A 15,660-nucleotide genomic window follows, 5' to 3' on the forward strand; every position below is an offset into this window, starting at 1 on the left:
CCTTTATAGTTATTAACCTCCCATTCACTACAAACATAAGTCTTTAATGTGGGGAAGATGTTACGGCACCAGCAAAATGGATCCTGTGCCATCCAAGAAAAAATTTGTAGGATGGTTGAATATCCAATACTTGTCATATCACTTGAGTAGGTTATAGCCTGATAACTAGCTCAATATCAATGTTCTCACTTGCCTGTCTTTGTGATCTATTATACGCTCTAGTCATCATAATGTCTTGTCTTATCTACAAGGCATCATTCTTTCAATATAACATTATTTTGTGATTTTTCGATTTCTAGTTAGAATAACCTTGTCAAGATCTTTTCAACAATTTTAGAGGTGTCAAAAAATAAAATCTCAATATGTTCATGTGGACTCATTCTTTCTTCTCTTTTTTTTGTCCTTTATCATTTATCTTTCTTGTTATGTCATCTTATCTCCTCTCTTTTTCTTTTTCATGTTCATTAGATCTTGAATCTTATCTTTTAGCCATTGAATATTTTTAAAATTTTAAATTAATTTTTATTTAAGTTAATTAATTTGCAAAATACATAGTTTGAAACATATAAGCTCAGTAGATGCATATTTTAATTATTATTTTGTTTATATTTATATTTTCTGTTTCTTGATTCCACGTTTATTTCTCATGAAATGCAAAGGTATATTTGATCCAGTGAAGATTCTACACCATCAAATTTCACAAGTACAGGGATCGAAAAACCTTTGTTTCGTTGGATTTGGTATCATTTTACAACAGGAGGGATAAATTGAGTTGCCTCGCCCCAAACCTCGAATTTCTTAATGAAAAACAATCCGCGACAAAGTCAAAATTCAAATGTATCTTCTAAACATAAAGAGTGAAAAGCCAAACAAACAAAAAAAAATCAGAAATCAGTATTTCATTCCCAGATTAGGAGCACATAAATTCAGAGTGAAAAAAGAAAAACAGTATATTCAGTCAGGAGAAGCTTAAATTGAGCAATTTAAATATGACTGGCTTTATAACAGAAACATGGAAGACTTTCAGAAATGCAAAGGAAAGTCATGAGATGCCAGGAGAAATTACATCGGAAGGCCGCAACAAAGAACAATCAGATGCCAGGACTAAACAGCATCTTGAGATTTGAAACTAGGTACGAGTTCTGCTGCTTTCTGCATTTCTAATTGGATAGAAGTATGGATGAGCCTGCATGGTATGTGGTATGAAGGTCTGTCATAACTTACAAGGCAAAGATACGAGTTGATGGGGGAAAAGAAAAAAAAAACCAACACAATCTTCAATAATATACACCACTCAATCATGGGGTCACTGATCTGGGAAGTCGACAGCATAAGGACAAGCCGAAAACTACCACTCAAGGGTGTTTGTCAAGGATAAGTAGTAGAGGCTTACCATAGCTTCTTTTGCGGTTGGCCTTTCCAGGTGATCATATCGCAACAACTTGTCAAGGAAGTCAACAGCCTTTGAAGAGGAAAAAAAAAAGGATAAAAAAACAACTTAAAATTATATTTAACAGAATAAATGATTCTTTTACATTTGCAAATTAAATTCTACCTCAGGAACTGCCAAATGTTGATTGTCAACATTAGTAAACTTGGACCATGGTTTGCGGCTATGCCTTTAAAATAAAATAAAATAAAAAATCTCAATCAGGAGAACTGGATCGGTAAACATAATTAATTGATAAGAGTTATCGGCACATATGACCAACCTCCCAACAAGGGCAGCAAGATGTGGATCTAACTCTATGCGATACTTATTCAAATATGCATTCAGGTCATCTGTTCCAAGCACCTGGGCAGAAGGGAAAGAATAATTACATTTCCATCATCTGTTCCACTCTTCATAGGCATATTACAGCTAGATTCCACAGATACAGAGGACTTGATGTAAGATGGCAATTCTGCCATATCAGTTCTCAGGCACGGCCAAGCACATTGGGGGAAAAAAACTTCTCCAAGAGTAACGGACATTCCTTAGAAGGCAAGCACATGCACACTCACAGGATGAAGTATGTGCCCCACAGCTCTCCAAATTTGCAACTTTCATCCTTAGAATTTTACAACTCCCGATCTCCATGGGTTGTCAAATTGTTGTAACATTGTCCTTACTGTCCAGATAGATGACAGGGCTGGGGTGAAATTTGACTGACAGAACACAACATGAACTTTCCAAACCAGACTGGACAATACAAAAACTCATATGGACCAAAAGATACCCAAAGACCAATATTACTTGCTTATATATAGTCATCTAGAAAGTGATGAAGAGATGATTTACAAAATCAGATATGTGTGCCTGTTTACTGATCTTTTATCCAATTATTCCACATACCTTGGCTATTTTGACCAGCTGATCATAATTATCATGCCCATAGAAGAATGGCTCCTTACGGAATATCTGCACAATACAATATCAATAAAGAGATTACCACGTATATCTTGACATCATCTCAAACTTCATAGTAACCTATCTGCCATCCAAGCAAGAATATGCCAGCAGACCAAGGTCCATTTGTCTATGAAGAATACTATCATAGAAACTAATGCATGGACAATAAGCAATAGCAGGCCAGTCATGCAAGTTCATGGAGAAGCAAGTTCCTTCTGGGCAGTCCCACAATTCTTTTAAGGACATGTGTTCTTGCAAAGCACAGCATGGAACATGAAAGACAAGGAAAGTGGAATTTGGGGAGGACACTCACCATTCCAGCAAACATGCAACCAAGGCTCCACAAGTCCAAAGAATAGTCATAGTCTTGCAGATCAACAAGAAGTTCTGGGCCTTTAAAGTATCTGCAGATCAGAAATGGAAAAACAGGAGAGAAAAAAAAGTGACCATATCAGTTCACCATCAAGAAAAATGGCGAAATCTAAAGAGGGCTTAATTAACTCAGAAACAGATGAGTTCATATATCATCTAAGAACCAGCAATAACCACAAGGAAGCATAGGAGTATGATCAAACACAACATCAAGTTTTAATATAGTGCTATAAACTCATACCATGTTGCATTTATCTTAGTTATATGATTACTACTGTGTTTATTTAGTTAGATTATTAAACAAACAAGTGCATTGCATAAAATATGCTGAAAGTCGCTCAAGATTTGGGGCTTCTGTCACCATGACCATTAGATTACGCCAGCAAAAGCCATGATCACAACCATGATTAATACTGCAATTTAAGACATACTAGGTTCTACATCAATAAGTAAGCTGTTGTAATAGAACATATGTAGCTAGGACCATGCCTTGGTACATTTGTCATAAATAAATTTTTAGAGGTTACTAAGTGCATGGCAGATTGAAAGAAGAAAAACCAAGGAGCATTTCAGCAATAACAACAGCGAAGCCTTCACCCCAAACAAAACTGGGGAACATTAATTCACTAAAAACAGCTTGGGGAAGCAAAAGAACAACATGCGATATTGAAGACAAATAAAGGAAACGATACCTAGGAATGCAAATTGTTAAAAGCTAATGAATAGGAAACAAAACCTTGAAGCAACACGAACATTGTATTCTTTCCCAGGGTGATAAAATTCTGCTAGGCCCCAATCTATCAGACGAAGTTTCCTCTGCTCATGATCAATCATGACGTTATGAGGCTTCACATCTCGATGCATGATACCTTGTGAGTGGCAATAATCTAAAGCCTACAAAAAGGATACATAGTACTTGAACATTAAACAAAACAATTTATGTTCCACAATGCTAACATTAAACAACAGAATTTCAATTTCAGATAAATTTTATAACAAATATGAATCAAACAATTATATCTGAAAATTAGGCCAGTATTTCCAAAACTAAACTAAAAAAAAAAACTACTTTCGATACATCATCCACAGCCTCATCATTTGTCATAGTAGCAGAAGATGTCACTAGAACGACAACTAAATACAACATTGATTTTGTTCAAACAATATTTACGATAGCATAATATTTTCAACACAATCAAAATGAATTACAATAAAGAGAGAAGATGAACTGCATTGCTGAAGCATCCAACAAAAATCACTTTCACCACTGCACTAGGGAAAGAACAAGAGCAATACAATTGACAACAGCTAACTTCCTACCTGGCTATGCTATCTAATCTATGTACACAATATATAGAAACTTCAACCTTCCAACACTAAGAAAAAATTGGGGGCAAAAGGCATTAAGTAGGTCACTGTCGATATCTTTTCTGTCTTTTTAAATGCAAGTGCCAACGTCCTTGTATGCTGTTAATGCTGATCGTGTAAAATGGAGAGAAGTAAATGATGTGCTTACCTTCAGAAGCTCGTAGATGTAATACCTAGTATCAAAGTCTGAAAGTGTCGGATAAAGCACTTTAAAATCAGTATTTTTCACATATTCAAAAATGAGACTCGGAGTCTTTGATTGTTGATCTCTAACAATATCAAGCAGCTTCACAATATTCGGTCCTCCACAGAGATTCTGCAGTATTTTAATCTCTCTTTTAATCTGCATCATGTAGGAGAAAACAAAGTCAACCTAAAAAGCACAGGCTGGGTCTACAAGCCAGGAATTAGCAAGAAAAAAAAAAGGGATGGATATAGAGTCTACTAAATGACATGCACAAAGAAAACTTCACTTTAGGTCATAATCCAGGGGCACCATGAAGCTACTGGCATAAGCTATCGCTCTAAAAACATCTCAAGGTTGCTTTGGGTCATAATCCAAGGGCACCATGAAGCTACAAAGAGGCTTGCTAATAAGGTATGAAAATTGAGAAAGTGCAAAGCAATTAGCTAAAAGGGGTGAAAATTGAGAAAGCGTAAGAATTATCTAGATTAAAGTAACATGATTAAACATTATCCACTAGACATACACAGTCGCAACATCTCTGAGTAAGAATGATGGTAAATGGCGATAAAGCCATACTTTTTTGGTTGATGAATGATAAAAACAACTCAACAATATCACAAAAGATAATTGTAGAAAACATCCACAAAATAAAATAAATAAATAAAATCATAGAAAGACCTTCACTCCATAGCTTCTAAATAAACAATACATAGGAGAGAAACAAGATTATTCTAGAAGCATAGATATCTTTCAAGAATGGAAACTCTCTTATATGCACATGCGCATGCAGTTGCTAGCAGCAAAATAAATCCAATCTAATGGTCAGACAAAATTAAATATTTATTTCATATAAAAAAAATTACAAAATGCACAATACTCATGTGTATAGTCTAAATAATAATAGTTAACAGCACTAAAAACAGCTAAGATTAAGAATTAAAGAAGAAAAGAATCAATCAACAGAGCAAATCCACTAACAAAAGAAAAGGATCGATTAACAATGCTATCTATTATAACTCACTTTCTTTTTCTTCACTGGTTTGAGAATCTTAATTATGCATTTCTCATTATCCGTGCAATGCATCCCCTCGAAAACCTCACTGTATTTCCCTCTCCCAACCTTCTTTACCACCATATAATCATCCTGCTCCCTGCACACCATTAAACCCAAAAAAAAAATTATAACCACTAAAAAAAAAAATCAACTCAACGCGGCAATCACCAATCTTAACTGTCTCGGTTCAACAAACAAATTTTCACAACACATTATTGTCTATAATAAAAACTAAATATTTAAGTTCAACAATCAATCAATCGAAACAAAAGAAAGAAGAAAAAATAAAAAATCGAAGAGAGTAATGATAGGGCAGGGAAAAAGACGAATATACCCCCATTGAACGGTGAGAGACTCATAGTCCCAGTAGTCTTTAGGACGTATCACATTGGCATCAGCATAAACCCTAGCCTTGGAAGGGGCACCGGGTCGGCGAAACGATTTGCCAATTTTCTGCGCCAGCGTGTCCGGAAGAGGCACCGAGGACCTAAATCGATGAGGAAAACGGTGGAGTATCTGATGATTTGGTGGTGGTTGTTCTTGTTGTCTTTGTCTTTGGTGCTGGCGAGAAAAAGCAGTGCTTGAAAAAGCCAATTGACGGAAGGAAGTAGGAATGGATGATTGAGAAGAAGAAAAGAGAAGAGGATTATTATTGGAAATAAATGAAAGAGAAGAAAAGAGGGTTTTGTCCTTCTTCTTCTTCTGGTGGTGGTTCAAGATTGTTGTGATTGTTTTCTGTAGCAAAGGCCTTATGGCCATCAAATCAAATTCGTTTAGGCACAGGTAGTTGTAATAAAATAAAAAATGGTGCTCCTTTTATCTTCGTTGTTTTAGTGAGCCGCCAACGGAATCGCATTCTCTACCTCCATTTTCTTTTCTTTTTTCAAAACCTTGTACACTCCTCCAGCTATGTGTTTTCTCGATTTAGCTCACTGGCTACCAACTTTGTCAAATTTAATTCTCTGTATATCACATTCTTTTTTGATATTACTGGAAATTGATAATTGATATTTTATTTTAGTATTTTTTTAAAATATATTATTGTGGTTTCTTTTATAATAATAATGTTATTATAGATTTAGTATTTATCCAAATAGTTTATATATACTTAATTTAGAAATGTTCTTGTTCAATATAAATAAAAAAATATATTAGGTAATTAATATTATTTGTGACATTGTAAATTAAATGATATTAATTAAACAAAATTCATTAAATTATATAAAAAAAAATATTTTTATTCTCTTAATTATGAATCATAGTAAACCTGTGAATCTTATTTATAGAAAAAATAATCAAAACACCATTTACTAAAAAAAAAAATGGAAGATCCAATGAATTATTAAGTCTAGAGTGTGTGTAGAGGAGGAGTCTAACCAAAGTTGTTAAAATTGCAATTTAACTTATAAAATCATACGATTTTATAAGTTAATATAGGTTAAATATGTTAAATCATTTATAAAACTTGAAAATAAATAAAATCAAGTAAAAATCAAATAAAATCATTAAAATCGGTGAAATCACGCAAAACGCAAAAACACGATTTCACCTCCAATTTCATGCTTTCAGCCCAAAACAGCAATTGTGACTTGTGAGTCACTGTTCCCTCCAGCAGTCCAGCTCCAGGTGTCAAACAAGCCTATTACACAGTACACACAGAATAACACAGTACACACAGAACAAAAGCAAAGCAATTATTGGCCTGTTAAAAGCGAAACTCAATTCAAGCCGCTCTGAACCAGTTTGGAGATGTTATTCACAATTGTTTTCATTATTTTTCAAATTAAAAAGCATGAATAATACAGTTTACACACACACACTTTTAGCAATATAAAATATTAAAATTATTTTTTATATTTTTATATTTAATTAGTGTTATAAATTTAATTTTTATAATGAATATAATGTAAAGATTTTGTTTTTGGTTAACAATAAAAATTTTCTATTGTAATTTTTAATTTAAATAAAATAAAATAAATATTTACTCACAACTATAAAATATTAAGAAGACTATGAAAAATAGTTGTAATTTTGATATAACTCTTATTTTATTGTTGAAAAAATTCATCTTGATTTTTAATAAATAAACTCGTTTTTTCAAAATTTCACCAAAAATAAAAATAAAAAAATAATTAGAAAACTAAAATTTAAAAAGCAAAATAGTTTTCTGAAAATGAAGCTTATATTGTTTTTGCCTCGGCAGTTTCTGAGTTGAGATAGTCACAGCCTCATGTACATGCTTTGTTAGTTGGTTCTCTTAAGAATTCAAAACGACATGAAAAATCATGTTTGTTTTCTTTTTAATGCCCTTTATCTTGCTATTATTATATCTCAAATAAAATTAGAATGTGAAATTCAATTTGGAAATGGGATGATAGTTATATTCTAATTTTAAATCTAATTTCTGAATTTAGAACAAACCATAATGATCAAAACTTGTAGTCATTGTTATAAAACTCAACACGGTGAGTTAATTGTTGGTTTGCTGGTCTAAACCTAACTTGAGTCTAGTTTAAAATAGAACCAAGTGTAAGGCGAACCAGTCTAACCTAGTTGATTGGTAGATCAATTCATGATTTAATTGACTTGGTCAAAAACCGAATGAGATTCAATTTGATTTTTTCCTCCAAAATAGCTTTATTTCAATATATATTTTTGTTTAAAATCTTGAAAAAATAAAAATATTTTTATTTGAAACATGTATTTTAAGGTGCTTGAACTATGTATGAATTTTTATTTGAAGCATGGATTTGTTTTAATGTATTTTAAAATTCCTTACAATTTTACAATTTTATGATCCGTTTTTACGATTCGAGTTTGTTTTGCATTTTCTGTGCCGTGTTAAAATCGCGATTTTAATAACCTTAAGCCTAACGATTCATGTTGTGGGTGAATATAAATATTTTATCACATTTATTAATTATTATTTTAGATATGATTATATGTATTTGATAAAATATAAGTCTAAATCATTTGAAATGTTTAAAGAATTTATAAATGGATAACATTGGATATTTAGCCTAAAACTCAAATACAAGAACTCCATAAATCTAGCAGGTCATATCATACATCAAATATATATGGATTTTTCATGAAAGTTGAAAATAGCGAGTTGTCTATACTTGATATTAGAGAATAATATAAATCATATCTTGAAATCTCACCTAACAGCTTAAACTATTGGAATGAGATGATTCTTTAATATTTGATAGGTCTATCAATTATATGGAAAAAATATTTAATATTGATTTATAGAAATGGCTTGAGGCCATGAAATTTAAAAATAATTTAATATATATTGAACAAGTATCGATCCTGGTCGATCAAAAAAAAAATGATAAAACTTATTGGATATAAGTAGATATTCAAGAAAAAGAATGAGAAAGGCATGATTGTTGGTCTGCTTCCATCTAGTTAGCACTATGCATTTTAGTTTTAATTCTTCCTTGATATTTTGTTGCCCTTTACTCTAAATTTTGTTTACAAACCACCTTATTGAATGCTTGGTTCCCATTCAATGTTGGGTTTTTTTCCCCTTGCATTCCTAACATGGGCAAATTTCTCTTAATTTGCAGGTTCTTCGCATTAACATTTGTTGAGGATCCATTTTGAACCCCTCGTTTTGTGAGATGGCTTGTAAAGGCCTTCTATATCTTTGTTATCCTCATTTTGCTGACAGATCCATTGCTGCATTTTGAGCTAATGATCCTCTTTCTTTTACGTTTGTTCTTTGTTACTGTTTCGCATCAAATGTCAAACCCTGTCGTGTATGTATGTTCTTCTTTGTTGCTGTCAGAACTTTCATTATTATGTCGAACAAACTTTGTAAGAGGGTTATTCATTCCATGAGCTACTTCTCAATTTATTTCCTTAAGAACTTCACTCAATGTAGTTTTGGTCAAGCAGATTCACGATGTAACAAGCATCGTTTGATTAGCAGATTCTGCTGCCCTATTTCTGTTTGTCTATTCGTTTCTTTTTCTTCTTTTTCTTTTTTCATTGTCGCGGGGTGCGCGAGCGCCGGCGCGATGTCGTTTGGCGACGGCGGAGGCTACTATCGTGCCTCCTGTGTAAGGTGTTGTGTGTTGGAAAGACTTTCTTGATTTAATCATAAAATTATGATTAATGTTTAGGAGTCACCACCTAGTATTATGGTCACCAGAAACCTATGGTTTGCGAGAGTCTGAGTAAGGGACTGGTTGTGCAAGGGGAAGACGCATCACCTCCACTGCACCCTACCTAAGGTAAGCTGCATTGTTGTTTGATTGTTTTTCTAGGTCGGGTTTCTATTCGTTGGTCTTTTCTAAGGTTCAAGGCAGATCTCTCTCCATGAAAAAGTCTCTACCTTATTGGGTTAAATCCTAATCGTTTTAAAATCTGAATATTAGCATCGCATTTATTTACACCTTATATCTTTAATACCCGAGGGTGTACTTTTATCATGTAATTTTACACCCCATAAATATTAAAGTCTACATCTGGACTCTAAAAAGATTGGAAAAAGGTGTTTGATATTTTGGCTAAACCCTAATAGATGATCATAAACTGGTTATGATATCCATTTTTGGATTTTTTAAAACATGAAAAAGATGCAGTTTTTGTTTTTTTTTTATGAAAAATATGCTTGGAAAAATTTTAGGATTTGACTGTATGCAACAAAACATTTTTTTTCTTTATGAAAATGTTTTGAATTTTTTTTTTGAAATATTTCGGAGAAAACTGGGTATTTTAATACTAGATTTGCATTTTACAGTGTAAATATACAACCCGATATTATACAAAAGTGGTAGAAAAATATGCAAGAAAAATCACAAATTTTTTTCAAAAGATTTTGAAATTTTTTGGAATTTTGGATTTTTTGTTTTTGTTTTTTTTTATATAAAAAGGGGGGGCCGGGTCGGATTATTCCAGCCATTTGAGCTAGGCCAAAACTGGCCCGGCCCAAAGGCATGTTAATTATTCTGCCGCTGCATGCAGAAATGGATTCTGCATGCAGTGGCCTCGACGAAGAAAAAGGAGGCAATGCAGGGAGGAGAAACACTTGAGGTGGTGAGGGTTTTTGGTTGTGCTGGGGATGTCTGGCCGGTGGCTTAGGAGGCTTCGGCTAAGGTGACAGTGGCCGGTGGCAGAGGAAGCAGAGAAGAAAATGGGAGGAGCTGCAGAGAGGAGAGAGAAAGGTTCATGATGGCTCTCGGTGGTTGGTAGGTGGCTTCTTGTGGTGGAGCTAATGTTGGGAAGACCGGTTATGAGGGTGGTGGTGGTGGTTGAAGGCCACGACGGAGAGAGAAAGAAGAGAGAAGACTCGTCGCAGAAAAAACTGGGGAGAAGGCTGGTTTTTTGCGATTTTTGGACCTGATTTTCTCCTCCCTCAGGTCATCAATGGAGCCCCTATTTATAGGCGGTGGAAGAGGGTAATCTCTTCCCCACCGTGGTAAATTTTTGGCCCTTGATTTGGTTGGTAAGGATCCCAACCATTGGTTCAAAGTAGCCTTCCTGAGTTGTCAAATTTGCAGGAAAAGGTTGCCTGAGTTGACCTCTTCACGCCGTTGCTGGTGTCGTCGTACTGTCATTCATCCTAAAAAGTTCACATGGGGTCGTAGAGGAACTACAGGGGATCTATTTCGTGCAAGTTTTGTTTGATTTGATGGAGAAATCAAGCATTAAATGCACCTACAAATAAGGCTCGAAAGCAGTTTCTTTCGGGTAAAAGAAGAAGACAATGGACAGTGATCAGACAACGCGTCGTCTGGTCCTCTTTTTTTTTTTTTTACTCAAAACGGCGCCGTTTTAGGTTGAATTAAGGATTTAAACTGATTTTTAATTTAGTCCTCCAGCTTTCAATTTCTTTCAATTAAACCCCTAATTGACCCTAAACTTTGGATTTAATGCAATTAAGCCCCTGATGAACTTCAATTAGAACCCCAAAGTTACGCGCCTATTGCAATATGGTTCCTGGTCTCGAATTTTGTCAATTTAACCCCTAATTGACCATTAAACTTTCAATTTCTTCAATTTCACCCCCGGTTTTTGTCAATTTCACCCTTATAGTTTGGCGCCTTTTATAGAAACGTCCTTGGCTGTTAATTTCTTCAATTTAACTCCTAATTGACCCCAAAACTTCAATGTTCTTGCAATTTGGCCCCTAATTTCAATCAATTAACTTGGTAAAAATTAAATTTAGTCTCTTAAAATTGATGATTGACTATAATTGATGTTGAGATACCACTTTATTTCCTTTCTCATGCTTTCTTCTCTTTGGCATCATATAACTTCAAAGAGTTGAGGATGTACTGTATTCCCTTGAAAGGTCAAATAATTTGTAGGAAATAGCCGATCCATGTGGGGAAAGATTGACCGTGACAAGCTCTATTTCGAAGTTTATTTTGTGGCATAAAAGTAGGTATTTAAATTTAAACATGTCTTAATTTAATTACAACTTCTAACCTCAATCTCAACATAATTTTTAATTAATTAAAAAAAATAACAATTTAAAAACTTAGATGTAACACTTTGAAATTTTACCATATCAAAAGATACTTTGAGCCTTGAACTTGATGAAAAATAAGATATATTTTTTTTACATGGTTAAATCACACTATACAAGTCTTACGATCATAATTTATATATTCTAATTCCTATCGAAACTTCAGCATAATCTTCTTTGTTTGAGTCCTTAAACAGTTCTTCTCTTTTCACCTAAGAACACTTGCATAACTCAGCTTAAATGAATAAACATTCATTCTATTAGAAAATAATATAAATCATATTTTAAGATCTTATCTAAAAGTTTAAGATATTGGGTTGAGATGGTTCTTTGACATAATATCAAAGCCTTGATGACCAAGCGGTCACGAATTAGAATCTCACCATCCCTATTTATTTGATAAAAAATAAGCACAAGGTAATGTGAGCTTGTGCAAGTTTCAAGTTTAAAAGGTTTTCACTTGAGGGGGTGTATTAGAGAATAATATAAATCATGTATTGGGACCTTACCTAAAAGCTTAAGCGATTGGGTTAAGATGATTCTTTGACACATTCCAACAACATCTACACATTAAGTCTTAGTCTTCTCAACCAATCAACCACTTTGTCATTACATAGTAATATTTATAAAACATTCTAAACTATAACACATGGTTTACATTAAAGGTCAATTATATAAATATATAGTTTTCAATATCATATCTACTTACATTCTAATAACATTTATTGAAGACACACTTAAGTATTATATATTAAATACAATACAATTTTACTCAAATACTAGCCAAGTAGCATACTTCATTTTCAACTGGTAAGGAATTATGATACGACCCCTGAAAAATATAAGTTTAATATGAAACTTCCCAATTATAGCTTAATAGTAATTTACTCAAATACTAGCCAAGTAGCAGACTCCATTTTCAGCTGGTAAGAAATTATAATACAACCCCGTGAAAAATATAAGTTTAATATGAAACTTCCCAATTATAGCTTAATAGTAATCAAAATCAGCATGCCTTAAAATCATCACTAGAAGATTTCTATTACCATATCTCATATAGTATATAAAGAATCCATATGCATATCAATCATATCCCTTCATGCCCTACCTTAATAGATATTTCTTCCCTATACCACATCATGTCTTTATTCACCCTTTTTATCCTTACCCTTTTACGAGTCTTTTACCTTGATTCACATACCTATGTTATAAACTTGAACTCATCATCATGTACGAATCACTATCAACCCTTATAATGTTTAATCATCTCTCTAGAGAATATAAAAGGCGCAACTCCGTACCAGGAAGTAACGTCCCATGCAAAACATTCCCTACGGAGGCTAATTCCTCTAAACCCCCACCTCGAAGGTGTATTTCTTACGTCAGTCCATCTCGCAGCATTATCCCTCATGATCTAAGGAGGTAGGATGAGTCCTTGAAACTCTTGTCACATAGAAACTATGTCTTATACCTCCCTACAATTTATGCAAAAATAATCAATATTTTAGAGATCCTCCCCGTGCATTGATCATTTAATGTTTATTTAAACCCATGTTAGTCTGTACCATACACATCATCACCAATTTGTATCAGCTATATTTCTTGTGGTATTACATGCATACCCACCACTTAAGCTACGGTTCCTAACATATAAACATGTTTTCTCAAGATCAAAGGGTTTAAATCGAGTTACTACACCAACCCTTCTTCATCCCACATGTAGGATCGCCCTAGAGGCTTATTTTTCTTTACTTTTTAGTTAATGTATTAGTCATCACCTCAATATATTTAAATTATCATAACAACCATCAGTTGTTACACATTTACACTGTCAAAAGCTACTGTTATTATACCATTTTTACACCATCAAAACAGCCCCAAATAATCCACATTTACACCGACATAACTAGCCTCAATTACACCTTATCCACATTATCAAAATAGGTCCCAAACACATCATGTTATGCTAACAACTCAACCCTTAATGTATCACTTATTCACTGCCCAAAATAAACCCAATAACTCACTTTCATGTTGTCATAATAGCACTAAATATTCTATATTTATGTTGTTAAAAGTAACCCTATTTACACTTGTTCATGCTATCAAATTAACTTGAAAAAATATAAAATCTCGCTTACAAAACAACCCTAACTCAGGCTATAATTCCATTATCAAAACAAGCCTGAAAGCACATAATTTTTATGTCATTAACTCGAACTTGTCATCATATTTTTATTTACCATTCCCACAACCTAGAACTCGGTTATATACCATCCATGTTCTATAAAAATATCATATCTTATTTATTTCAAAAAATCTTTCAAACACACTTATTAACAAGTAAACATCAGTAAAATATAGTATTCACCACCACATAATAATTCAACATCAATAAAATATTTTTCAGTCATGGTTCCTAGAGAAGTGCATTTTCCTTTTAAATACTCAAAATCTCTTCATGAGTATTTGCTTAGTAAGTAATCCTTAATCTGCCATCTTTACATGTGGTCAGCCATATAATTCTGATATCAGTATCAATTGATATTATTAGTCTCAACCTCATGAAAGACTAATCAAAACTAATTATGCTATTAATATCAATTGATATTATTAGTCTTCCCCTCTTGGCATACTAATAAAAACAAATCCCAATATTAGTATCAACCAAAATCATTAGTCTCCACCTCGTGGTAGTGGCAGACTAATCAAAATAAATCTCAGTATCAATATCAACTAATACCATTAGTTTTCATCACATAACAGACTAATCAGTCCTTCATAATAATATTTTCCTTTCTTATCCTTTCTTTTTTCATCATTTTTTATGCATTCATTTGTTTTTTCAAAATCAACGCACAATTTAAACAAATAAAACTACTATGGAATACTTAATTTAAAATTTGTTATTTAGGTATCAAACACCTACCTGCTGCTCGTGACGATCTCGTTTTTCCCTTCTATGGTCTAGCTCCTGAAGCCTCATTTGTCATAACAAGATTTACCAACCATTCTCATCATATCCATTTTACCTAGGAACCATATCCTGATTCCATAATTAACACACATTCACAATTTCTAATTATAGTTATTTCATATCTCATCCATATATGCAATGCATTCATGTTTGGAAAACATGCTTTCCATATTTATTTCAACCATCCTAAAGATAATTTAGGCTAAAATCATGTCATATCATCATCCATACACATCAAGTAAAATTTATATCTTAAGGTTCTAAGCAATACCCTTATCATAATAACACCTTCACATATTAGCTAACTAATTTTTTTACCCAACTTTTTTTTACACATGTTATATCATTATATGAATTAAATCGTCAGCACAATTTCACCTAGTATGATGACCTATTTGCTACCCTTTTTCTTAATACATGTTTTTTGGTCATAAAAAGAAAAAAAAATCATCAATTGCATTACTTTTCTCTTTCAACATTTACTAAACCTATTAAATTTAACATTTCAAACCTAGATTAGAAATTAGAACATATTAGTCTCTCTGTGTCATTTGAAATTCCTTCCAATTACATTTAGCCCAAAACATATCCTAAGACTAAATACACATATTATCCCTTTTTGCTTTCCAATTAACACATTTTAAGCAACTCATCTCTTCCATCAAATGAAAGTTTTAGCCACAAAGGAAATATTTGCTTGTTTTTAATTCCTAACTCAAACTCATCTAATAATAACAACTTCCATCTTTTTTATTGGCAAAAGTTTCAGTCTAAGGGATTTTCATCCCTTGGAATTTTTTTCATCTTTAATTATGTTTCCAAGCAT

The 15,660-nt window shown here is 33.0% G+C and overlaps 1 protein-coding gene across 1 annotated transcript; it reads right to left on the minus strand.

Moving 5' to 3' along the window:
* Window positions 1-875: 875 nt before the first annotated feature.
* LOC133695115 (casein kinase II subunit alpha-like) lies at window positions 876-6,311 on the minus strand. The gene is made up of 10 exons (XM_062116933.1): window positions 5,708-6,311; window positions 5,341-5,470; window positions 4,281-4,475; window positions 3,501-3,658; window positions 2,706-2,796; window positions 2,336-2,401; window positions 1,713-1,795; window positions 1,556-1,619; window positions 1,394-1,462; window positions 876-1,186 (listed from the first exon to the last, which is right to left on the minus strand). The coding sequence occupies exons 1-10, from the start codon at window positions 6,130-6,132 to the stop codon at window positions 1,130-1,132; spliced, it is 1,338 nt and encodes a 445-aa protein (XP_061972917.1). The 5' UTR covers window positions 6,133-6,311; the 3' UTR covers window positions 876-1,129.
* Between the last annotated feature and the right edge of the window lie 9,349 nt (window positions 6,312-15,660).

The sequence above is a fragment of the Populus nigra genome, chromosome 5 (genome assembly GCF_951802175.1).
Source record: "Populus nigra chromosome 5, ddPopNigr1.1, whole genome shotgun sequence".
NCBI classification, from domain to species: Eukaryota; Viridiplantae; Streptophyta; class Magnoliopsida; order Malpighiales; family Salicaceae; genus Populus; species Populus nigra.

Bases quoted from the DNA above. Each gene is read 5' to 3' on its own strand.
- LOC133695115 (XM_062116933.1), bottom strand. From the start codon at position 6,132: ATGGCCATAAGGCCTTTGCTACAGAAAACAATCACAACAATCTTGAAC. The intron at 4,476-5,340 runs GTGAGTTATAAT...TACATGATGCAG, and splicing joins AACCAGTGAAGAAAAAGAAA to ATTAAAAGAGAGATTAAAAT. The intron at 1,796-2,335 runs GTATGTGGAATA...CCTTCTGCCCAG, and splicing joins AGCTGGTCAAAATAGCCAAG to GTGCTTGGAACAGATGACCT.